Raw genomic sequence first — 24,529 nt, forward strand, 5'->3', positions numbered from 1 at the left:
GGAGGTATCCGAAATTCAGTAGTATAAGTCAACGACAAGTCAGACGGTCGAAAATTGGCGAAAATTTTCGAAAATCTCGAAAATTGAATTTTGTATTAGGAGAACATGATATCCAAGGAGGTGGCACGAATTTCAGTAGTATAGCTCAACGACAAGTCAGACGGCCGAAAATTGGCGAATATTTGGCGAACATTTGGCGAAGAAAATTGAGTTTTGTATTAAGAGAACATGATTTCCAAGGAGGCGACACGAATTTCAGTAGTACTACTCAACGACAAGTCGGTTTGTCGGGAAAAGATTAGGGATTCAATAAATAAATTTACAGACACGTTTGTTTACTACACTGTCTTTATTTATTCATTCTATATTCATACATAAAGTGATTGTTTTGTGTACATGTTACTTATATTTTAAGTATATTATATTTGTAGGACGTCTACTGCAATATTGCAGACACAGGTGAGGTACAGACAATTATATTAGATGATCAGACACCCTTGGGTCCGTGAGGGTCGTAGGTATGGCGCGGCAGTGAGGCAGCTACCCTCGCGGATATTTTTCATTGGTGGGGAGGGATGGGAGACTTGTACAGAGTCCTCGACGATCGGCGATTGCCCTCGAATTGGAGCCAGAGTGGAGGGAATGCTCGGCGAATTGATTAAATCTGTGGTTGTCAAGAAGAACGTCGCATGTCACATAATTTCACATTCGAGATGTTACCGTTTAACGTTTTGGTCACTAAAATGCTTTGCCATAGGATATCGGTTCAATTGCATTATGTTTTTAAACCTTTCGAATCTATTTTCATGACTTTTTTTTATATAAAGACATAGATGCTATACTATAAATCTCAATTAATGCATGGACTGAAATTTTTTGAAATTGTGACATGCGGCGTTTTTCCTGGCGACCACATAAATATGGCTGGGACAAAATTACTTAGTTCATCAGCGTAGAAGGCGTAAGAAAACCAGTTGTTATTGTGTGAGACACGAAATCCCATATGGTGATTGGTGTACTTTTATATCACCGAGGAGATTTATACCTCGTCTGTGGCCCGAATACGCTTAGGAATCTACGTGATCGACATCTGCTCGTCCTTGTGGTGCCATCTAGCGGCTGCGCTCGGTAAGTGTCGCGCGACCATCACTACATAGCAATATGACGGCACCTTTACCTGTCAAAAGTACTGAAAATCGCTCAACTTTAAACGCTCATAACTGATGTGAACCATTCCTGAATCTCCTAGGATGGAAACTAAAATTTTTGGTATTTTCTCGTCCAAATCTGGACTACATAGGAGAACGACAAAAATATCTGGTTATGAGCGTTATTTATGATTAGAAGCGTTGAAGGCAATAAAAGACTAGAGATTGCAATTAAAATTTTTTTTATTACATCAACATAATACTGGCTAAGGGTCAACACAATTGTAGAACGCGTCTATTAGGGGTATGGAGATTAACACAAGCAACCCGTAACGCGAGACCCTCTTGTGAGCGAGAGGAAGGTGCTTTCGTTTTCTTCTTTCGCCGTGAGAGAAGGTTCGCTGGGGTCGCGACAGGGACAGGAGGGGTACAGTAGTCTAATGATACCTAACTAGAGATAAATATAATCTTATAGAAGTAATAAAATTAATTGCAGCGAGGCAACAACCAAGTCTTCAAAGAAATCAGCCTTAACGAATTCTTCGAAATAAATCGGTTAAAAAAGTCGGGGATGCGAGGCAGCGGTGCTTTGTGTCCGTGTGATCGCGGTGAATGTAATTGCGCAGGTTGTTGAACGGCGTGGTGTCATCGGTTAGGAGAGATCGATCTGTGAGCACGGTAATTTTTGTCCTTTTTCGAGAAGTCCCAAAAGAAATACATGTGTTCAGGCTCGAACGCCACCTTACATTTACGATAGTACAGAATCTGATCGCGAGTGGAATCGAGGATCCGCCGAACCGCTGCCTCGAATGTCTTCGTTCGTGTCGCGCGACATCATCATCCCGGTCTTGTCGTCTTTCGGTGTGTATTGTAATGTGTGTTGTATGTATTTAATTGAAAAACCTAACTACACAGAGTCCAAGGGAACTGAGTATTACCTGTAATTGGACACATATCTTCGTCAATGTAAGAATGAGTAAAAACGTAAGAATTCCACCTAGCATATGTGGGGTGTGCGCGGGGCATGGGTGAACTGAATGTGCAGATTCGGATAGATGCGCGGATTCAACACTACCGGATAATGTAACGGGGGTAAGCACAACATTTTTTCATTTTTGGTATAATTAGTTGAGTATGAGTTGAATGGAGCAGCCGCGGCGTACTGCATCCGTGAGGAGAATCCCCTCGACGAGGAGACGACCGCCGGGAGCCAGCCAACGGACTGCGAGCTTCCGAGGAAGCTTGATGGTTACTTTTTCTTCTGGGCCTTCTCCGCGGCCTTTGTGACCTTGCCCTGGGTATCCTTGAAGGTGACACTCTGCGAACACACCGACCCGTTCATTACTCCCTCTAGCATTCACATTGGAGAAACTGTACAGTAAATCCTCTATAGACGCAACAATTTCTATACGATAGATGCGACCAAGAATATCCCCCCCCCCCAACTTAGTAATCTGATCTCGGCTCGGTATATCGGTGTGGACCACTACTAAGGGAACGCGCACAGTGGACCCGTTTTCGTCCGATTTGGCCGATGTTCGACTCATCTGTCTCTTTTTTCAAGCGTGCGAAAAAGAGACACAACGTCGGACGTCGGCTGAAACGGGTCCACTGTGCGCCTTCTCTAAAGGTGAACGCATACTAGATGGTCGCGGGAAGGCCAAAGCCGCCGATGGACGCCCAAAGCCGCCGATGGACGTCCATGCGGCAAGGGAGCAGGGCTACCTGCTGTGCGTGGCAGAAAAAAAGGTCTCCGTGGGCTCCCCACCTCTTTTAGGGAAAGGGACCTTTCTTTCAGGGAGCCCTGCTCCCTGCTGTGGAGCCGTCGGCCCGCTAGAGATTTCTTCCCGCGTGGACGTCCATCGGCGGCTTTGGACGTCCATCGGCGGCTTTGGCCTTCCCGCGGCCTTCCCGCGACCATCTAGTATGCGCTCACCTTAAGGGTACGCGCACAGTGGACCCGTTTTCGTCCGCTTTGGCCGAGGTTCGACGCATCTGTCTCTCTTTTCAAGCGTGCGAGAAAGAGACACAACGTCGGACGTCGGCCGAAACGGGTCCACTGTGCGCGTACCCTAACGCGACGCGGAGAGTCGCAGTCGCCGGCACAGTTCAAACGCCCGTGCGTCATCACAATGTAACACCAATATTTAATCTTCTTTATTTTTCATTATTTTTTTATGGAACTTTCACCAACATATTCGTGACATTTTTCTACTGCAAAATGATACCAAATATGATAGAATTTCAACTGTATTTAGTGATTTAATTGACGATGAACGTTTCGGGCGCAAGGAAGGATAGCGTATAGAAGAGAAAGAGACGCGAACAGTTGCCGTCTACGTTCGGCTCGGCCTTTGGAGATGAAAAATAGCTACCCTATACGATAGATGCGACTAAATCCCCCCGAGGCTGTCGCGTCTATAGACGATTTACTGTACAGGGTAAAGTTTTCCTTGCGGAACCAGAATGTTTTGCCTTTTTCCTATGTTATCCAATAGTTTTGTACGAGAAGATGTGGAAGATCACAGTGGGCTAGAATCGCGAGAAGCTGGACAAAGTTCACATCTCTGTTTATACGTTATTAATTAGGAGCAAAACGGTTTTAAAAGTTCCGGGGTGAGAAACTGTCTTTAACACTAAACCTACCATCACCGGTCAAAATGACCGGTTCCAGATTTTCTATTTTACGATTATCTATATAATAAAATTAATTTCATAAGATGTGATTGTATAGATATCTTTAGTGGAGCACATATTACAATAAGAGCTGCGCAAAGTCTAAATAAAATCAATCTTGTCGTTTTTATAAGGGAACATTTACCAGTTACTTTTAAGGCTCGCTAGATTTAGCGTTAAAAAACTACCCTTATAGACGGCGTTCCAATCGAAGAAATCAAACGTTTGTTATTTGATTTCGAGTGTGAATTTAAGCAGTAAAATAGTTAAAAGGAGTTAATGCTAACAAAATTACAATTTGTACCGATTGTGAATGTGACACGACTAAACTTGAACAAAAGTTAGCATTGGAATTGTTATTAAATTATGATTAGTTACGTTAAATCCTCCTCTCTCAACTCGTTAAACAACTCTCCTCTATGTATTACCAAATTAGTGAAACAAACAATGGGCCCACTTTCATAGAATTAATTCAACCTATTTTACAGAAACAGCCCTCTGTGCGACGTCTAGCGCGCGCGCTCACTGTGTCATCCAACGTCTGTGCACCAATGGTGACTTTAAAATTTCAAAACTTTGGTAGAGCAGAGCACAGATTTTTCTTTCGATATAAGACGATGGCGGCTTTCGACGTGTTGCGGGTGGAGGTACTTACAGTCAGTGTTGGGCAATGAATAAATTTACTTAAATAAATAATTATTTAAATAAAAATTTAAATAACAAGTTGTTTGTTATTTGGATATTCAAATAAAAAGGAAAAATAATTACTTATTATTTGAGCAAGTTTAAATGAATTATTATTTAAAATAATAAAGTTAATTGTTATGTACAAATACAATTTCGATTATTATTTGTATCGACAAATAATGCTGCAATATTATTAACTATTTAAACTTTGGAAAGTCTTTGAAAAAAAATGGTTAAGAGTGGTAAGCATCAGACTTGTTTTATATGAAAGTTTACAGGGTCCGTCCGGAAAGTAATGCGACCACATTTTTTCAAAAAAATCTATTGAACATATGGGTATAAACCTTTAAATTTCTTCAAAGTAGAAACCTTGGGCGTCGACACATTTTTTCCAGCGCGATTTCCATGCTTCGTATGCTCCCTGGAAGGCGTTTTTTGGAACCTCTCGTAGTACCATCGTCGCAGCCTCTTTGACGCGTTCCACGCTTTCAAAATGGCATCCTTTTAGCACATTTTTAATTTTTGGAAACAAGAAGAAGTCGGCGGGAGACAAGTCAGGACTGTACGCGCGGCGGGGGTTGAGGAAGTGTTGTGATCCAACTAAGAAGTACCGTTTACTGTTTTCCCCGTAATCTACGGAAAAGTTTTGGTTGGAAGTGCTCGACGAGGCTGCGACGAAGGTACTACGGAGAGGCTCCAGGTAACGCCTTCCAGGGAGCATACGAAGCATGGAAATCGCGCTGGAAAAAATGTGTCGACGCCCAAGGATTCTACTTTGAAGAAATTTAAATGTTTATACCCATATGTTTAATAGATTTTTTTAAAAATGTGGTCGCATTACTTTCCGGACGGACCCTGTATATAAATTTTAGGTGCCGACTGCTGCCGGCTTAATTATGCGATATAATTAAGAAATAAAAGCACGCGGTATTTTGGCGTGATACGGAATCAATTGATGATAAAGGAGATTCAGATGAACAGGAATACGAATTACCTATTTCGATAATTTAGAATGAACATCGGAAATATAATTACATATAAATTTATTACGTTTAAAAATGTCGATATGTGTGTCTCTTTAATTTTGACCACGAGAAACGAACGAATCCACCATTTAAAATGTTGAATTTTTTATGTTAGATTCGTTATCAGTAACGTTCGGCAAGTAAAATCGCGTTTTCGGACCACTGTGCGCTGTATCACGATATACAGCTTCCAACGGCCGCACACAGTAGGCTGGATCGAGAAATTTGGTGAAATTCAACTATAACTCTTGAACCATAAGAGATATGGGATAACCATGAGGATTATGGGACCATAAGAGAAAGGATAGAATATGACATACCCCCTCCGTCTGGCCTAAGAAGAGGGGATAGAGATTTTCTTGTTGCAAAACAAGCATCGTCGTCTTATATCGAAAGAAACCTCGATATCTGTTATGTTCACCGATTGTTTTGTGTTCCATATTTCTTTTACATTATGTTGCCAGTGCAAAATTGTCCAGTGTCCAGTGTATTCGCGAGCGAGGCTCCTGAAAAGATTAATCCCAACAAAAACATGCCGTAAACAGGAGCCAAGTTCTTATGGCCGTAAAAAGTTGTGAGATCAAACAGAATACGGCCAAGTTCGTTAGCTTAGAAAAATAAAAATAAAAATTAGTTAAAAAGAACGCTATTTAATTTTTAAAGAGTCACATGGAGGGCTAAATTATTCAAACTTGGCCGTTACTTTTTAAACCAATGGCCCTAAAACGTGTTAGGTAGCGGCCAAGTTTGAATAATTTAGCCCTCCGTGTGACTCTTTAAAAATTAAGTAGCTTTCTTTTTAACTAATTTTTATTTTTATTTTTCTAAGCTAACGAACTTGACCGTATTCTGTTTGATCTCACAACTTTTTACGGCCATAAGAACTTGGCTCCTGTTTACAGAATGTTTTTGTTAGGATTTCATCAATTTTTGTTGAAATTTCATCAATTATCAAGTAGGTATCAAAGATTAACACTCCGCCGGCGAATTAGAACCCAACTTTACCTAGATTTTTTTTGTTATAATTTTAGTGTCATTTTCTACCTTATTGTAATCTACCAGCTTGAGCTTTTTGCCACTACCTCGAATAGCGCTATACGAACGTTTGAAGAGAGCAGATGATTCTTTCCGGAATTTACACGGTTCCTTATGGGAAAAGCGACATATTTCATTTTCTCCGTACATAACCTATTTCGTTTTTTTTTAATACAACCCCTTTAAGGTGTAAAATTTTAAACTTTGATAATTATTCCCTTGAGTGATTGTTATGGTGGACCTATGTACCAAATTTCAAGCTTGTAGGTCAATGGGAAGTACCCAAAAGGTTTTGATGATCTGTCAGTCAGTCAGTCAGTGACAAATTTAGCGATTTTTGAGGTCCTATATCTCGGAACCTACTAATGTTGGAAGATTAATGTTTTGTCAATACTGAGACATGATAGCATTTAACAAGTGTACGAAATTACATCTCTCCATCTGCCTTCAGTGTCGAGTTATAAGCCTCTAAAAAACGGCTAAGTTGTTTCGTGTAAAAGGAGGTAGTGCAAGAACTTGGCTGGTGCACTACCGTGCACCTAGATGACCCGAAATCGACACGTACTTTGATGACGCCTACGGCGACGGTCTGACGCATGTCGCGTACAGCGAAGCGACCCAATGGCGGGAACTCCTGGAACGCTTCCACGCACATCGGTTTGGTAGGTTGTAACATCACGATCGCCGCATCGCCGGTCTTGATGCTCTTCGGATTCTCTTCGGTAGTCTTGCCGGTACGACGATCGCACTTCTCCTTGATCTCCGCGAATTTGCAGGCGATATGAGCGGTGTGGCAGTCGAGCACAGGCGTGTACCCGTTGCTGATCTGTCCGGGATGGTTCAAGACGATCACCTGCGCGGTGAAGTCGGACGCCCCTCGAGGAGGCTGGTTCTTCGAGTCCCCTGCCACGTAGCCGCGTCTCAGCTCCTTCACCGAGATGTTCTTCACGTTGAAGCCGACGTTGTCCCCGGGTAACGCCTCCGTCAGAGCCTCGTGGTGCATCTCCACGGACTTCACTTCGGTGGTGAGAGCGGTCGGAGCGAAGGTCACCAACATACCTGTGCGGCAAACGTAATAGAGATTTAGCAGGTGTCAAGGGCAAATCAAGTACGGTCAGAGGCGAAAATCTTACATCTTTCATGTTGTTTCTTTTTAGCGTCAACCCATTTCAATGAAATTTTCATCGTGTAACTAACAAAGATTTACGAAAAGCATGTTTTAAATTTTTTCATGTAATTAAACCATTGCTTCTACAATAATGTCCCATTCTAAGTCATTCTCGGTTCTGTGTTGTGACCTAGGACATAGAGCCGTGTCCTCCGCCAGTCTTAGAATGGGACATTACTGTAACAGTAGGACCGCGAAGGGTTGAAATAAATCTGTCTGAATACAGGGTGTCCCAGACCAAGTGTAAGTCCCGGAAATGGGAGGTTTCTTGGGTCATTTGAAGCGACATTTCCCTTTGCAAAAATGGCGTCCGCGGCTTTGTTTTTCGTTAATAACTGCTAAACAAAGCCGCGGACGCCATTTTTGCAAAGGGAAATGTCGCTTCAAATGACCCAAGGAACCTCCCATTTCCGGGACTTAGACTTGGTCTGGGACACCCTGTATAAAAGGCACGAGAGGAACATCTTGGCTCCTGATTTAGCAATTATTGTCCATAGATTGCAACAGTGGGGAGAAAAGCAAAACTCGCGACGGATTGCAAGGGTCCGGGATTCCACTTCTGATTTCTCGATTATGCAAAGACGGGATTTTTAATTGTCAAAATCGCTAGTTGAAAGATCAATCTAGGGCGCTGTTTGCCTCAAAAGTCCTTCTTTTACGTTTCCGAGCAATGGTTTTGCAATATTTGGCTGCATGTTGCCCGTCAGATGACGCTGCAGTCACGCCGGCGTACTAGCCTCTCCGACGGGCAACATGCAGCCGAATATTGCAAAACCATTGCTCGGAAACGTAAAAGAAGGACTTTTGAGGCAAACAGCGCCCTAGATTGATCTTTCATCTAGCGATTTTGACTACTAAAAAGCCTTGTCTTTGCATTATCGAGAAATCAGAAGTGGAATCCCGGACCCTTGCAATCCTCGCGTACGTATACGTGGTCTAGCGGTGTGTGACAGTATCCTAGCGGTGTGTGAGTGTTCACGCGCGAGCGTCGTCTGTTGGAAAAGACTCCCTTAAGGGGCCCCAACCGTGCACAGCACTGGACCAGAACCAGTGGTGCCATATGAGGGGAATCACGGTGAGATGATGTACCCTCTCTCTGATGACCAGACCAGTCTACGGCACGGCCACCGTGATCTACGGCCATAGTGGAGGCAGTGTCGCCAGACTGAGAAAATCGAGGGGAATTAAGGGGGTAGTATAGGCTCGATTTGTAACTAGAAAATACCTAGAATCTTACTAGATTTTGGGTCGAAAATATGGGTTTGCGTCCAGACGTTGATTGACCTTATTAGAACAAATTGTGGGCTGTGTGAGGGCTCATTCGAAAAAGGAAGGTTAGACGCAGCGCGCTTTTCTCACGAGATTAACGAGATTATGTTTATATCTAATAATATGATGGCCCAAAGTAGAGAAAAAATCTAGGAAAAAATCCCGCAGATTTCAATGCATTTTCTGTCTCTAATAGACTTTTTTGACTTATGAGATGAGAAAAGCGCGCTGCGTTGAACCTTCCTCTTTCGAATGAGCCCTCACACAGCCCACAATTTGTTCTAATAGGGTCAATCAACGTCTGGGCGCAGATCCATGTTTCGACCCATTTTTCTAGTAGGATTCTAGTTATTTGCTAGATATTTGCTATTTACTAGAATCTTACTAGAAAAATGGGTCGAAACATGGATCTGCGCCCAGACGTTGATTGACCCTATTAGAACAAATTGTGGGCTGTGTGAGGGCTCATTCGAAAGAGGAAGGTTCAACGCAGCGCGCCTTTCTCATCTCATAAGCCAAAAAAGTCTATTAGAGACAGAAAATGCATTGAAATCTGCGGGATTTTTTCCTAGATTTTTTCTCGACTTTGGGCTATCATATTATTAGATATAAACATAATCTCGTTAACCTCGTGAGAAAAGCGCGCTGCGTCTAACTTTCCTCTTTCGAATGAGCCCTCACACAGCCCACAATTTGTTCTAATAAGGTCAATCAACGTCTGGGCGCAAACCCATATTTTCGACCCAAAATCTAGTAAGATTCTAGTTCCTTTCTAGTTACAAATCGAGGGTATACTACCCCCTTAACGCAGCTTGGTGGCGAGAGACGGAAACGTAAGGGGCCGGGTACGCCGTACATCTGGCAACCCTGGTCCAGTCTACGGCACGCGGTCACCGTGGTCTACGGTCTTAGTGGGGGACGTAGGAGTGTGCGCATGGTGGTGGAATAGGATAATGGAAGGGGAAAATGAGGAGAGTACATGTCATCCATTTCGATGCCACATGGCATCACTGACCAGAACATACCTGGCTTGAGAATACCAGTCTCGACGCGACCGACGGGTACAGTTCCGATACCACCAATCTTGTAGACATCCTGAAGCGGTAGACGAAGGGCCTTATCGGTGGGTCTGGACGGCGGCAGTATGGCGTCGAGGGCCTCTATCAGCGTCTTTCCGTCAGCATTACCATCTTTGCGCTCCACTTTCCATCCCTTGTACCAGGGTGTTTTTGGGGACGGTTCCAGCATGTTGTCGCCGTGCCAGCCGGAGATCGGTACGAACGCGACGGACGCGGTGTTGTAACCGATCTTCTTAATGTAAGAGGATACCTCCTTCTTGATCTCCTCGAAACGGCTTTCGGAATAAGGTGGCTCGGTCATGTCCATTTTGTTCACGCCGACGATCAGCTGCTTCACGCCCAAGGTGAATGCGAGCAGCGCGTGTTCTCGAGTCTGACCGTTCTTCGAGATCCCAGCTTCGAATTCACCGATACCAGCTGCGACGATCAACACGGCGCAATCTGCCTGACTCGTCCCGGTGATCATGTTCTTGATGAAATCGCGGTGACCAGGTGCGTCGATGATCGTCACGTAGTACTTGGCCGTCTCGAACTTCCACAACGCGATGTCGATCGTGATACCACGTTCACGCTCCGCCTTCAGCTTGTCCAACACCCAGGCGTATTTGAACGAGCCCTTGCCCATCTCCTGCGCCTCCTTCTCAAACTTCTCGATCGTACGCTTGTCGATGCCGCCGCATTTGTAGATCAGGTGACCGGTCGTAGTCGACTTGCCCGAGTCTACGTGGCCGATCACCACGATGTTTATATGAATCTTCTCTTTACCCATGTTGTGGGTACTCTAGTCACCTGGAAGAACAAGCGGAACGCTGGGAACTTCATTTACATTTTCAGCCCTATGCGGGGGTGGTTAAAATGACTGAACCGTGGTTAAAGGGCGCGTGAGTATTTTTAGAGTCACCGGTCAGTGCAAAATTGATGGCTGATGTTCTCGTTTCGCGGTTCACGAATTTCAGCATTCTCAACCAAAATTGTGTCTTCGGTGTTTCACCTACTATATCGTTAGACAACGGGTCTTTGTGCAAAATTAACATTTTGTATCTGAATTGCAACAAACTGGAGTGAAACTGGAGTTCATTTTCTTTCTTAATGTGTTTAATAGATTGAAAAGAATATACAGTAGGACCTCGATTAACCGGAGCCCGATTATAAACAAATATGCGTTTAAATATGATTATACAAGGGTGTCCCAAAATTCGTGAAAATCCCGAAAGGGGGTGGTTCCTGAGACCATTTCAAGCGACATTTTCCTTTGCAAAAATGTTATCCGCGGCTTTGTTTACGAGTTATTAACGAAAAACACGGACCAATCAGAGCGCGACCTAGACGCGAGTTGCCACAGTCGGCCAATAGACATTTGACGCGCCGAGCCGACTGTGGCAACTCGCGTCTAGGTCGCGCTCTGATTGGTCCGTGTTTTTCGTTAATAACTCGTAAACAAAACCGCGGATAACATTTTTGCATAGGAAAATGTCGCTTGAAATGGTCTCAGGAACCACCCCCTTTCGGGATTTTCACGAATTTTGGGACACCCACATATTATGAAGGAAAATAAATTTTCAAGAATTGAAAATTTATTTTTGAATATAATGTACACCTTAATTATTTCCCTCGGGTCTTGATTATATCCATTGGGCCGTAATTTATCCGAGCTGTTTGTCTCCCGATTAAACCGGTTAATCGAGGTCCAACTGTAATGGTATTTTAAAATTCTTCTAATATTTTTATTGTTCTAAATTACACTTTCTAATTTTTGTCATAAATGTCATGCAGGGTGTCTCAAAATTCCTTCAACATCCGGAAATGGGAGGCTCCTGAGATCATTTGAAGCAACATTTTCCTTTGCAAAAATGGCGTCCGCGGTTTTGCAAAGGAAAATGTTGCTTCAGATGATCACAGGAATCTCCCATTTCCGGATGTTGAAGGAGTTTTGGGACACCCTGTAGACAAACATGAACGAAGGTCTTCCATCTTTACGATCGGTCCAGATCGATTGTTGCATTATTTTTTTAACGAAATTATCAAAGTTTGAACATTTTTTTCAAGAATAGGTGTATAGGTGTAGTGTTTGAACACTTTTTGAATCCACTGTATAATGAACGATGTGTACATGGTACATATACATGTAAGAACATAATGTACAATCATCTATAACAAGCGGCACGCTTATAAAAACCGAGGAGCGTTGCCTAATCAAAGTGACAACGGTCTCAAAAGAGTAGTGGCCGATAGATTACGACACACACCTAATTTTCTCAACCTGATTTATATTAAGTAATCTTGTCTAAGCCAGATCGATTAACCACCTGTCCAATTTAATCCACTTTTCCTTAACAATTGGACTCAAAAATTGAAAGAACTTTTAATAACTAGTCTACAAATTTTTATGCAAAACAACTGCAAGATAAAAAGAGACAGATATTTTGATTTCTTTTTTAAAAATTATTTGAAAATCAGCTGAAAATAATAGAAAACTATTTTTAAATTCTTTTAATACTGCTTTTTACTTAATGCACTTATTTTTGTCGTAAATATATAAAATATGCAGCGATGACAGACTTCATAAATTCTTTTCCTTTTCCTCGGACATATTTATAGGATCATTGTAAACAAATTTAATATTCCACTAAGGCACCGACTGAGATATTGTTTTCCTTTTAAATTTATTTTAGGAGAAAGCTGTTTAGTTTCTAATATAACAGTAATTTAATTGAAATGCTATTTTGTTTATTATTATGTATTCAAGTTAATGATACGAATACAGAATATTATGTAAAGTGTCACATTGTTACATGCTAGGAACTTTAAACAATAATATCTCAGAAGTGAAAGCACTGAAATAATTAAACTCGAGTTAACTTGAAAATCGTATTCTTTATTCAGTGAGGTGCAATTTTCTTCTTTCAGTGACGTGCAATTTTATTTCCAATTTAATTAATAACTCTTTCATTTTCTTGTACCATACCATCTATATTGATACAAATTTCATTGCATAAACATTATTTCCAGCAAAATTTGTACTACATAAATTTTATCAGTACTTTTTACAACCTTACAAGAGAACTCATGACTGAAAAGTCAATAAGAGAATGAATAAATGCAAGAAATTATTCATTGTACATTAACGATATTTTTAATGCATATTAAATTTTTACTAAAACAATCATGAACAAATTCGATTCTTCGGTTCCTTTAATATTAATTTTTGTTCGCCGTCTATGGTCCATAATAGGATCAGAAGGTATCAAGGAGAGACGAGCTACACGCAGCAGGCAAATATCGATCGAATTAATTCGTAACGTGCAATATCTGTGCAGTGCCCTCTCGATTCTCGCATAATTGACCGTTCACGTCACAGAAGTGATCGAGTAGAATTCGATATCACAGAATTTTGGCTATTTGTTGTCGGTTCTATATTCTATCTGACGGGAATACATTGAAAGATTAATACTCGCAGCGAGATATTGCAATCGATCGAACGTCACGGCTGACCATCCGTGGAGTTATACTACTAGCTCGCTGAAAATTCAACTCTTTCCGACTGTTTTTGTGTCAATCGTCGATATCACTTGCTGTAATGCAAATAGAAATTATCAATGCTCCGTGAGAAGTAAACTGTGATTAATTGACAGCGGATTTTATGTATTCATGACAAGAATTAGTATGTAGGTGTAATTTGAAACAGTAAAAATATTAGAAAAATTCAGAGATGCTCTTATATTATTTTGAACGTGTTAAACACATTTTTGAAAGAAAATAAATTTCTATTTCACTCCAGTTTATTGCAATCCAGGTGAAACATTTTTATTTTGTATAAAAATCCCTGATTAATCAACTAGTTTCAATTAAAGAACTGAAAATTGCTTCGTATTACAATATACATTGCAATCGCTTTATCAGTATATATTTTGACCCAGATTTTCAAAAATCTCCCATTTCACTCACATTGATATGTGCAAAAAATTTCGAAGGAGAGTTTGAAAATTTTAGTAATTATTTGAAGTACATCACTCGAGTATTTACGTCATGTACTTTTATAACAACGTTATTAATGCATTTATTTGTATGCAACTTATTGCAAGTTCTTTTATCGAACGATGTATGTAGTGCATATAAATGTAATGATTTTAGTTTATAGTAGAAAGAACAGCAACAATTATCAAGATTATATAAAACTGTTTTTGTACAAAGTTCTTGTATTAATCGCATTGTGACTTGTTTCTTATTTTGTCGTTTACGATCACTAACGTTATAAGAATATTTTCTGGAGAAATTTTGAAATAAATATCCTCACGACTTTTGTGTCTGATTTTGTCTTATAAATTTATCAAGACTATACAAATATTTTTCTACGAAATTTTTAAACAAACATCCTCACGACTTGTTTCCGATTTCGTCTCTTACATTTATTAAAATTATAAAAATGTTTCTATGAAAAATTTTTTAATAAACCTCGCCATAACTTGTTTCTATTTTATCTTTTACAATTACTAACATTATAAAAATGTTCCCTGTAGAAATTTTGAAATAAATATCCTCACGAATTGTTTCTGATTTTGTCTTGTAAAATTATCAAGACTGTAAAAATTTTTCTACGAAATTTTTAAACAAACATCCTCACGACTTGTTTGGGAATGTTTGTATACGAAATTTTCTAATAAACCTTGTCATAAGTTGTTTCTTATATTGTCTTTTACAATGACTAAAATCATAAAATCCCATGAGAAAATCTAATAAACCTCGTCACGACTCGTTTACGATTTTACATTTTACAATTATTAAAATTCCAGAATTGATTTGATAAGAATCCCTCATATAACTCTTTTCTCAAGTACACACACCACCCAGAATCACATAAAATCTGAATAAGCACAGCACAAGAGCGGCGTAAAGTGTTCGATACTTCGAGCGTTAATTAAAACTGTTACCGAGCATAAAACATTCACGGCTGGCTATAGCCTGTATCCCCTAGCGTTCGTAACATCGCGCGATTATATCCACCTGTAGCAACAACAAAAAAAAACTCGTATCGTATCGTGATTCTACGAGTTTGTACCGATGGCGGGATTCTCAGTTCCGGTTCCTGATTCGAGTGCACGTAACCGAGCAATCTATCGTCGTAACGAGCCGCTTAGGAACGTCCGTACTCCTCCGGTTATCGATCCCGGCTGCATTTTTCCGCCAGGGTAAATATTGGATTACCGTGGCCGGTCACGATTATTACCATGAATCCGATTACAAGCCGATTTCTCGGGGATTAGGTTGAACGAACTGGCGTCGTTGCCGTTGCGATGGGAAAGATCCGTGTGCCTGGACGTGCGACCGGGTTCGTTACACGCGAAAACGACGCCTCTGTATTATATTCGATGAAGACGATTAATATTTACGTGTCACCGAAGAGACTGGCGAGCGAACCCCGAAAGGTATTGATTCGGAACGGACGACACGCGGGCCACGTCGAAAAATACGGGGTGTGCGCGCGGTTGTTCGCTCGATCGCCTAAAACGAAAGACGGACCTAACGCGGAGAGCAAAAGAGAGAAAGAGAGAGAGGGAGTCGGTTCTCGGCTTCAGCCTCCCATGGAGTATGCCCTCGCGACCCAATACCGTCAGCGATCGATATTGTATTCCTCTGTACCGAAAATCGTGCACCCGGGCACCACCGCGATATAACGTCCACGGGCTCTGTCAGAGCGGCAAACTGCATTTCACGTTAGATAGAGCGCAACGATTCGCATCCACCGGCCTTTTCTAATAATAGGCACAGCGACCGGAGCAGCCATTTCGCGGACCAGCAATTCCAAGCTCGCGATTCCGGCGTCGGGCTCGTACGAGCGAGCCGTCCGAACGCGATCGGTTTCGGCATGGATCCTAACGATCGTATCGACTTACTTCCTCCGATTTCGATCGGCTGGTTTCACATCCGCCACGTAATTCTTCGGTACCGTCACGCAATCACCGAACGGGTAGGAGGTTATACGGAGACCCGGCGAAGACTGACCCGACCACACCGGTCCCGGGGCGGTTCGTTGGCCACTTACCTGGGGATCGATCGCGAGAGCTGGCTCGCCCCGTGAATTTTCCGAGAATCGCGGGGGAGAACTCGCGGAAAAAACGGAGCCGAGGAGTAGATCCAACTGCGTCGCAACGATCGCACGCCCTCCGGACCGCGTAATGGCCGCGGCAATGAACTGGCGGCGCACTCTCGGTTTGGTTTGGTTTGGTCCCGTTTGGCCTAACCCCGGCGCGCTACCACCCCGTCCCGGGTCTACGGGTTAGTTCCTCAGGTGGAATTTGGTCGAGCGGCAAAACTCAGCTCCGGGAACCGGCGGGGAATCGATACGCGCGGATTCCGTGGCCGTTCTAATCGAATATCTCGTACGTTCACACTAGGGGGCACACGAATTCGCACACACCGCACCGGGTCGAATCAATATGTCCGTCAGCCGCCGCCGGCTCAGCTCGGTTTCGCGTTATGTGCGTCGCGGGACTAGGATGATGCTATTCGACGCGGGACGACGATTCTTTGTTTTCTCGCGATTGATTTCAGACCGCTCGGTATTCCCGTTGTTTCGAGAGGTGGAGGGGGGAACAGAGCACAGACCAGGTTTACTCACCGGAGTCAACGGGATGGCGACGCTGGAAAATCCGCGTGTAATCGCACGTATTTTCGCGGCCGTTTGATGGCCACTAGGACGAGGCACAGCCGATAGGAGCGTAGAGGGATGCGAGAGGGTGCGAGAGGAGGCTCAGAGAAGAGCGAGAAGAGCGAGCAGGGGTGAAGTCGCAGTGTCATCTGCTGGCCGTTGCATTCGGGACGAGGGGGCTAAGGGCGCATGTGCCATCGTCATGGAGGACGACGGTCCGCTGCCATGATTGGACCACTCGATTCGTCGACGACGGTCTGCCTCGCTATTTCCCGACACGCGACGAGCCGGCTGCATCGCCGATCGACAAGATGCGCCGCGGACGGCGTTATCGGGACTCTTGCATCGCTCGCGCTTGTTGCACGCGCCGTCCTCCCCGGTACCACATCCGCCGCCAGAGTTCGCGGTCTCGAACAAAACTTCAACGGACGAACGATCTTTTTTTCATTCACCCCGGCGAGCATCGATTTTTCGACGTTCGAGCTAATTTTGTTGTTTCAAACCGCGCTGCCTTGCACCGCAAATAACTCGCGACGCGACCGGGAACATGGACGAGCCGGCTTTTCTGGTGGGAAATTCGAAATGAATTCTTTCACATTAAGGATGTTCTGGAGGTATATAAAAACGCAACAAAATTTTTGAAAATTTCACAAGGTATAATTCTTACTAAATTAATGCAATTACCAAAGTTTGGGTTCGATTCACTGCACCGTTTAAGAATTATAGCAACTTAAAGTTTGCACATTTTAACACGTCTTCTTATGGAGAATTCATAAAATTCCACTTCAAACCCTATTTAAACCTCGAAATAACGCAACTAGAAACTCCAGTTTTTTTGTATATGTAGTAAAAATTATGTAATTAATTATGTTCAAAATTTATTAGGATTCACTAAACAGTTACACAGTGAAAAAGTTATAAACTGCTACAAAACGTCAAATTTATCGTGTCGTCTCTCACTAGCATGGAAACGCGACAAGCGTAGACCACTGAATATAGCTACAGAGGGTACAGTATTCGCAAAAGTTTAATGCAAAATATACTCATGAATGGCTTTCATTGCCATGTATTGATGGATTTCGAATTTCTTGTACTTTTGTTTCCCATTGTACCTCCAGAACATCCTTAACCCCTTGCCCGACAATATCGTGTCAGACTCGTGAGAAGCATTCAGAACAGAGTCTAATTAATATATATGTATGTTATTAATTTCATTTAAACCGAGATGATCTTCCATTTTGGTTTTGTTAATGTATAGTTATTGGAGAACATGTAGTAATACAATAGATATTAAAGTAACGGTACCAAGGTACCTAGAGGAGAAGGAGACAGTCGGAGCCTGATGGCTAGAGTAAGATGTGAACATATGGAAGAAGGGAATAAATATTGAAGAAAGGAGAAAGAGAGAATGTGCATGATATGCACGAGAGACACCTGGGGAAGCTAAAGCATCTAGCAGAGGACTGTGAAGGCGTAGAGAGAATAAATATAAGTATAGACAAGATAGTACAAGATAAAAGAGTGGCAGAAATAGTAGACTGGCTCAGGAGTATCGAGAGAAAAAGGAAAGAAATAATCGAAAGGATGGATGGAGGGATGGGTGACATAGAGAAAAAACTCTAAACCAAGTCCAATTTCTTGGCCGCGAGACCGAAATAAAATAAATACTACTACTACTAAGGGGAAAAGTAAACTATCAATTATACTACTACAATAGATACAAATTTTCTCCTTTTTTAGGAAATTACGAACTATAAGAAAAGTTCTCATCACTGATACCGTAAAATAAATCGTAGGGCAAGGGGTTAAAGGTGCGTGTTCATCTGAGAGTAAAACTATCGCGAGTTACTCTCGAGAGTGAAATTCGTCAGTGTACACGTATTGAAAGTTCTAGCGGAGAGTGCACGAAATACTTTCGGAGAGCGGAGAGTAAGTTGAAACTCGCAAATGGACACGTTCGATTTTTCCCTCGGCGAGCAACTATCAGCTATACAAATGTCATTCTGCCATTTATACATACAATATTTGTACATACAATATTTATACATATACATAAATTGAACAATGGGCGGGAAAATATGGTCTAACGCAGAAGTCACAGAATCCTCAATTTAAAGTATATCGACACCGATTTTTCAATTTTTATTAGAAAGTTAAGTGACCAAATTATTATTATATATTGTTAAACGTATAGAAATTAGACTCTTGTTTGTACAATATACTCATTATATTATATATTAGATATGATATATATCAATTTATGTTTTTCATTAATGATTTTAATGTAAATTTTGACTAAAAAATAATATATTAATACTCTTCAAGTTTTTTTTTAATCTGTTCACTGTTTTAAATTGCATCTACTCATTTTTGTTATAAATGCATAAAATCCGGAGTCTAATCATTAGTTAGATCCGACCGCTAGCACTATCCATGGTTTAGTCCAACATTTTCTCTTTTTGGAATATTTCTCTTCTCTTATTACGTTCATCCATTCTGTTCACGAGTATTCTTATAACCAGACTGCGGATCTTTATGCAAAATAAAAATTGTCTGAATCGATTGCAAGAAATAGAAACCAAACTGAATGTTATTTCTAGACTGGGGATCTTGCAAAATAAAATGTTTATACATCAATTGCAAGCTATAGGAGCTAAGTAAAAATTGATTTTCTTCATTAATGATTTTTATATGTTAAAAATAGTATATCGGCATTGTTAAACTCTTTTAATCTTTTTCCTGTTTTGAATTACACCTACTCACTTTTGTCATAAATGCATAAAATCCGCAGTCTAGTTATTTCTTCCCTTAACGATTTTAATAGAGGAAGAATCATACATTGACTTCTTCAATTTTGAAAATTTTCCAACAATTTTGAATTTCATCTACTCAATTTTCCTATAAATGCGTATAAAGATCCGCAGTCTACTTATAACTATCAAAATTCATCTGAGAGCTACACGGACGAAATTCAGATGGCTACATACCTGAGAGCAGAGTTGGGCAAAATGTAATTTCAATTACAATTACAATTACTTGCCAATTACTGTAATTTGGAATTGCAGAAATACAATTACAATTACATGTAATTGTAATTGGTAATTGCAATTACTTGACGAATCACTGTAATTGTAATTGTGGTCCGCAATTACAATTACTGGTTGAGCGAAAGTAATTGCAATTCCAATTCCAATTACATGTAACTGTAATTGTTAGTAGCAGTTACAAGACTTACAAGGAATTGCAGCTACCGGCTACAATTACTTGTAACTGCTACTAACAATTACAGTTACAATTACATGTAATTGGAATTGGAATTGCAGAAATACAATTACAATTACATGTAATTGTAATTGAAGATGTAATTAATTACTCATGTAATTAATTCCTGCCCAACTCTGTCTGAGAGGACTTTCCGAGAGTCGACTCGCACGCTAATCTCCGAGAGCAAAACATTTCTGAAGTACTCTCAAATGGACACGCAAATTGAGAGTATTCTCGAGAGCAACTGTCGACAGAAACTCTCAGATGGACACTGTACCTCCAGAGACAACGAGCGAAAATTGTGTAAATTCAGCATTATCGCATAGCTTTGGGATTTTCATCCTGTCTTTCATCCCTAATTAAATGCAGTAGAATATGGATGTGCGAGTTAAGATATGCTTTGCAAACCTAGTCCATTTCTTGACACCGTAAGGTTGAAATTAACATTAACTGTACACCGGGTACAAAATGTGTCGGATATACATTGTTTTATAAAAAGTAGAATTTGAATAAAGAAATTTATTGAATAATTTCTAATGGAAGCATCTCTCTATAATTTCGATAGTTAAAAAACAAAAAATGTAAAACCGATCGTTTGACCAGTCGTGGTATGGTTAGAGTTAAATAAATATATAGGCTTATCTAAATAGGACTAGAAATCTTTTACAGCTTACTACAGCCATATTTTTTTCTTCTTTCTTCCCAGATTTTATTAAGTGAATTGAATATTGTTCTAAATGTTCGTAATTGAAAAGCTAACTCTTCTTATTGGCCATGTTCTCTTGGTTTCTTTTTCTTTTAATTTGTATAATATTGTTAGGAATTATATACGGAATATGGAGCTATTTTTATTTACAATAATAATTATAAATTCCTGATATATATATTCAGTCGTCCATTGCTCAACAGCTATTCGACGTTTCGGATCGATCCGTCAATCGTATTTTTTAATGAAAAATTACCTCGTGTCCGATTGTACACATTATTTAGCCGCAGTTTGACATAGAACAGCGATCTGTGAACATGTTAAGAATATGTTAAAAATGTAATTGTTCCAACTATTTCAGGACACTATAAATGTTATATTGTATATAATTATAACTTTTTTGTTTGCGGTTTAGGAATTTACAAACATTGCAAACCGATTGCAATGCTAGAATATATTTGTCGATTTATACAAGCTTTATTTACAGCTAAACTGTGAATCTATACGAACTTGTGGCATATACTGATTTTCGACTTATAAGAAAACGTGAACGCGAAAAATACCGGATTATTAATGATAATATTAATGATAAAATTATTAATAAAACGTCATGTTGATTTAATACCCCCTCCCCCATTGCCACTTTATAAGACACTAATTTGAATGTGTGCAATGTCAAGATTTTAGTAGACAGATCGCGACACGTTTTTTACACTAACCGTACTACGGCCGGTGTCACATTTTTGACTTTATAATCGCTGAAGTTGCAAGGATAATTCCATTAGAAATTATTAAATGAGTTTCTCCATTCTAGCACGTGTTATTATAAATTAAATAAATTCAGTGTTGTTTTTTCATAAAATAATGTACAGCAGTCGCATTTTGTGCTCGGTACGGTTAATGTTGAGAAAAAATGTCGATCATATACAGGGTGAGTCACCTAACGTTATCACCTCAAATATCTTTGTTGTTTTCAGAGAGATATGTATTAGGTTGGCAACTAAATTCGCGACATTTTGTTTCGTGATTTTTTTATTGTATCATTATAATCTCATTCAGTGACCATTCCTTTTGAACTGTATATCATTGGAAAGCTCTGAATTTTGCGATTAATTTGATATAAAATACTCGTGCTCAAAAAATATATATAAATGACTTTGGTTGAGAAAATGTGGAGGTCGCGAGCTTAGTTGCCAACCTGATACATTAAATGTCCCGAGGACAAAGTTGAATGGTAAAATGGGGCTCATACGATACCAAAAGAGATTTTTGTTTTGATTTAATTTTTTTTTTTTAATGGAACCACCCGTTTTTAAACATCTACAATGATGGTCCCTTTCATTACGAATTCAGTGACTACAATTACTCAAGATCATTCAAGGTCACGGACAGAGAAAACGTATAAAACTAAAATATAGAGGCAGAAAATATGTTTCTCACCAGTGAGACTTGTAGTAAACACGCTAAGGTCCTTCAATGCTATGGAAGATATTCAAACATCCTCTAACCGATTACGCTGCGATTTATTTACTAAAAGTATATTTACAAACGCGATTCCGCTATGTTTTACTCAATGATTGAAAGGTGTGACGTGGATAACGGTTTACTGTGAATGTACACAAAATACATTGCAGGCCCGATTGCTCTATGAAGAAAGGTACCCCCAGCGAAACACTCCTTTCAGGCTGACTTTTACTAATATCTAAAAGTTATTTAGAAATATTGGAAGTGTAGATGTGAGAAAGCGTAAACGAAAGAATCCCATGACTACTGGAGACAATGAAATTAATATTTTAGCAGCTATAGCTGTCAATCCACATGCGAGTACGAGAGAAATTGCCCGAGAAGCAAGCATGAGTCAAAGTAGCGTAATACGAGTTCTGGCCCGACATTTTCATCCGTTTCACAGATCGCTACATCAGGAATTCGTCAGGTTTTTTCTGTCCGTGATCTCGAATGACCTTGAATAATTATAGTCACTGAATTCGTAATGAAAGGGTCTATCATTATTTAAAAAAGGGTGGTTCCATTTTTACCACGTTTTTATTAGCTCGCTTTTTAAAAAATGAAGGTGACGTTGCTATCTCTAAAAAAATTACATAGAAACAAAAACTTTTTTGCTGTCGTATGAGCCCCATTGTACCATTCAACATTGTCCTCAAGACATTTAATGTATCTTTGAAAACGACAAAGATATTTGAGGTGATAACGTTAGGTGACTCACCCTGTATGTATTCTACATTTTTTAAATTATGTATGACTTTTGCACACGTTTGAAATGTCTAAAGAAAATGTTATTTGACAAATTCTCGGGTCCGGTTAACCATAAAACTGAAGAATTACGTAAAGATTCGCGGTCTAGTCACTTAACGCTTTCCTAGTGATACATCGCGCTTCGAATCAGCTGGAGAACTTTTCACCTTCGTCCTCTGCAATATCAATTTCCCACTCGAGAAAGTGGGAAGATATTGTGCGCGCCAACTTGAATTTCCCCAGCAATATGTCGACTGAATCACGTGTTTCCTTTCCACCAGAAATAGAGCGACGCTGTTGGCGCAAGGGCACTTTCAACGTGATCGGCGCTCATTGTGAAAACTGGTACACTACGAACGCATCACTCGAATCGAAACTACTTCCTTATTTTGACTTTCTCGCGGACACGCCAACGACCGAGCCAACTTTTGGACGTTTGTCGATCGATTGACTTTTCCCTGGACACTAGATGGATCCTCAAAGCCATCATAGCGATACCGAGGAGGTCAGTGCCAGCTTTAGAATTTGTTCTCGTGTCCGTCTGGTTTGGAACGTCAGTCAGTGAAGTTGCGAGGTTACGGGCAAACCGCATGTCGATAATAAAATTGTTCTCCCTTTCGTCTAACTTCCACGATGCGTTCTGTACGAGTTAATTACTTGCTCGTACCTGTTAAGACCCGTCATTCCACTAGGACTGCAACTCCTGTAACGTACAACAATGATTTAGTGTACGTGTCATTCTAGTGCACATGTCAATTTCTCAATATTTCACCATTCACTTATCTGTTAATACAGATTCTTTAGAAACGACGCTTCTGTATTTGTTTAGAAGAAAATATGATTTAATAAGAAATGTTGCGAAGATTATTGCAACGATTATTGCAACGATTATGGCAACCTTTATAGAAGGTTCTTGTACATTCGTTTCTTTTTTAAATAATTTTATATGTTTGAAATAATTACTAGACTGCGGATCTTTATCCAAATTTAATGTTATCTCCTCCCTTAAAAGGGGGTACACTCCTTTTTCCAGGATTGCAAGGATGCGGGATTCGCCTTCTCAGTTCGCGATAATATTTACAAACACGGGGTTTCTCAGTAGTCAAACCGCTAGATAAAAGATTGATCTAGAGCGCTATCTCCCTCAAAAGTCCTATTTTTTCGTTTACGAGGCGCAATTTGCATTATTCGGCAGCGTAAATTGAATTATTTAGAAGCATTTTCATAGTTATATGCTGTCGAATAATGCAAATTATGCCTCGTAAATAAAAAAGTAGGACTTTTGAGGAAGATAACGCCCTAGATCAATCTTGTATCTAGCGTTTTTGACTACTGAAAAACCCCATTTTTGTATTATCGAGAAATGAGAATCCTAAATACGAGTCTACAAGATTCTTTAGAAACGACGCTTCTGTATTTGTTTAGAAGAAAAAATGAATTAATAACAAAAGTTGCGAAGATTATTAGTAGGTTCTTGTACATTCGTTTCTTTTTTAAATAATTTTATACTTTTGTATAATTTTATATGTTTAAAATAATTACTAGACTGCGGATCTTTATGTAAAATAAAAAT

General features: G+C 40.3%; 2 protein-coding genes across 4 annotated transcripts in view; one reads left to right on the top strand and one right to left on the bottom strand.

Moving 5' to 3' along the window:
• Window positions 1-1,373: 1,373 nt before the first annotated feature.
• Ef-1a-f1 (translation elongation factor eEF-1 alpha chain) lies at window positions 1,374-16,861 on the bottom strand. Of its 3 annotated transcripts, none has more exons than XM_076433659.1 (4): window positions 16,704-16,861; window positions 10,034-10,876; window positions 7,137-7,630; window positions 1,374-2,466 (listed from the first exon to the last, which is right to left on the bottom strand). In XM_076433659.1, exons 2-4 carry the CDS (start codon window positions 10,854-10,856, stop codon window positions 2,398-2,400), a joined length of 1,386 nt encoding a protein of 461 aa, XP_076289774.1. In that variant the 5' UTR covers window positions 10,857-10,876; window positions 16,704-16,861; the 3' UTR covers window positions 1,374-2,397. The 3 variants fall into 3 exon arrangements, with proteins under 3 accessions (XP_076289774.1, XP_076289775.1, XP_076289776.1); XM_076433660.1 differs by lacking the exon at window positions 16,704-16,861 and adding an exon at window positions 16,128-16,379; XM_076433661.1 differs by lacking the exon at window positions 16,704-16,861 and adding an exon at window positions 15,979-16,121.
• A 137-nt stretch (window positions 16,862-16,998) lies between these two features.
• The window catches only part of LOC143213624 (actin-binding Rho-activating protein), a 36,805-nt gene continuing 29,274 nt past the window's right edge, over window positions 16,999-24,529 (top strand). Inside the window, exons 1-2 of the mRNA XM_076433665.1 lie at window positions 16,999-18,421; window positions 23,238-23,461. Coding sequence (XP_076289780.1) covers window positions 23,426-23,461 — 36 coding nt within the window. The 5' untranslated portion in view covers window positions 16,999-18,421; window positions 23,238-23,425. The remainder of the gene's footprint in view (window positions 18,422-23,237; window positions 23,462-24,529) is intronic.

Source organism: Lasioglossum baleicum, chromosome 11, assembly GCF_051020765.1.
Source record: "Lasioglossum baleicum chromosome 11, iyLasBale1, whole genome shotgun sequence".
In the NCBI taxonomy this organism is placed as follows: Eukaryota; Metazoa; Arthropoda; class Insecta; order Hymenoptera; family Halictidae; genus Lasioglossum; species Lasioglossum baleicum.

What these genes read in the sequence shown, in the direction of transcription:
- Ef-1a-f1 (XM_076433659.1), bottom strand. Translation starts at nt 10,856, where the DNA reads ATGGGTAAAGAGAAGATTCATATAAACATCGTGGTGATCGGCCACGTA. An exon ending in GACTGGTATTCTCAAGCCAG is followed by an intron (nt 7,631 to 10,033) that starts GTATGTTCTGGT and finishes TTTGCCGCACAG; the next exon opens with GTATGTTGGTGACCTTCGCT. An exon ending in TCGCCGTAGGCGTCATCAAA is followed by an intron (nt 2,467 to 7,136) that starts GTACGTGTCGAT and finishes GTGTGTTCGCAG; the next exon opens with AGTGTCACCTTCAAGGATAC.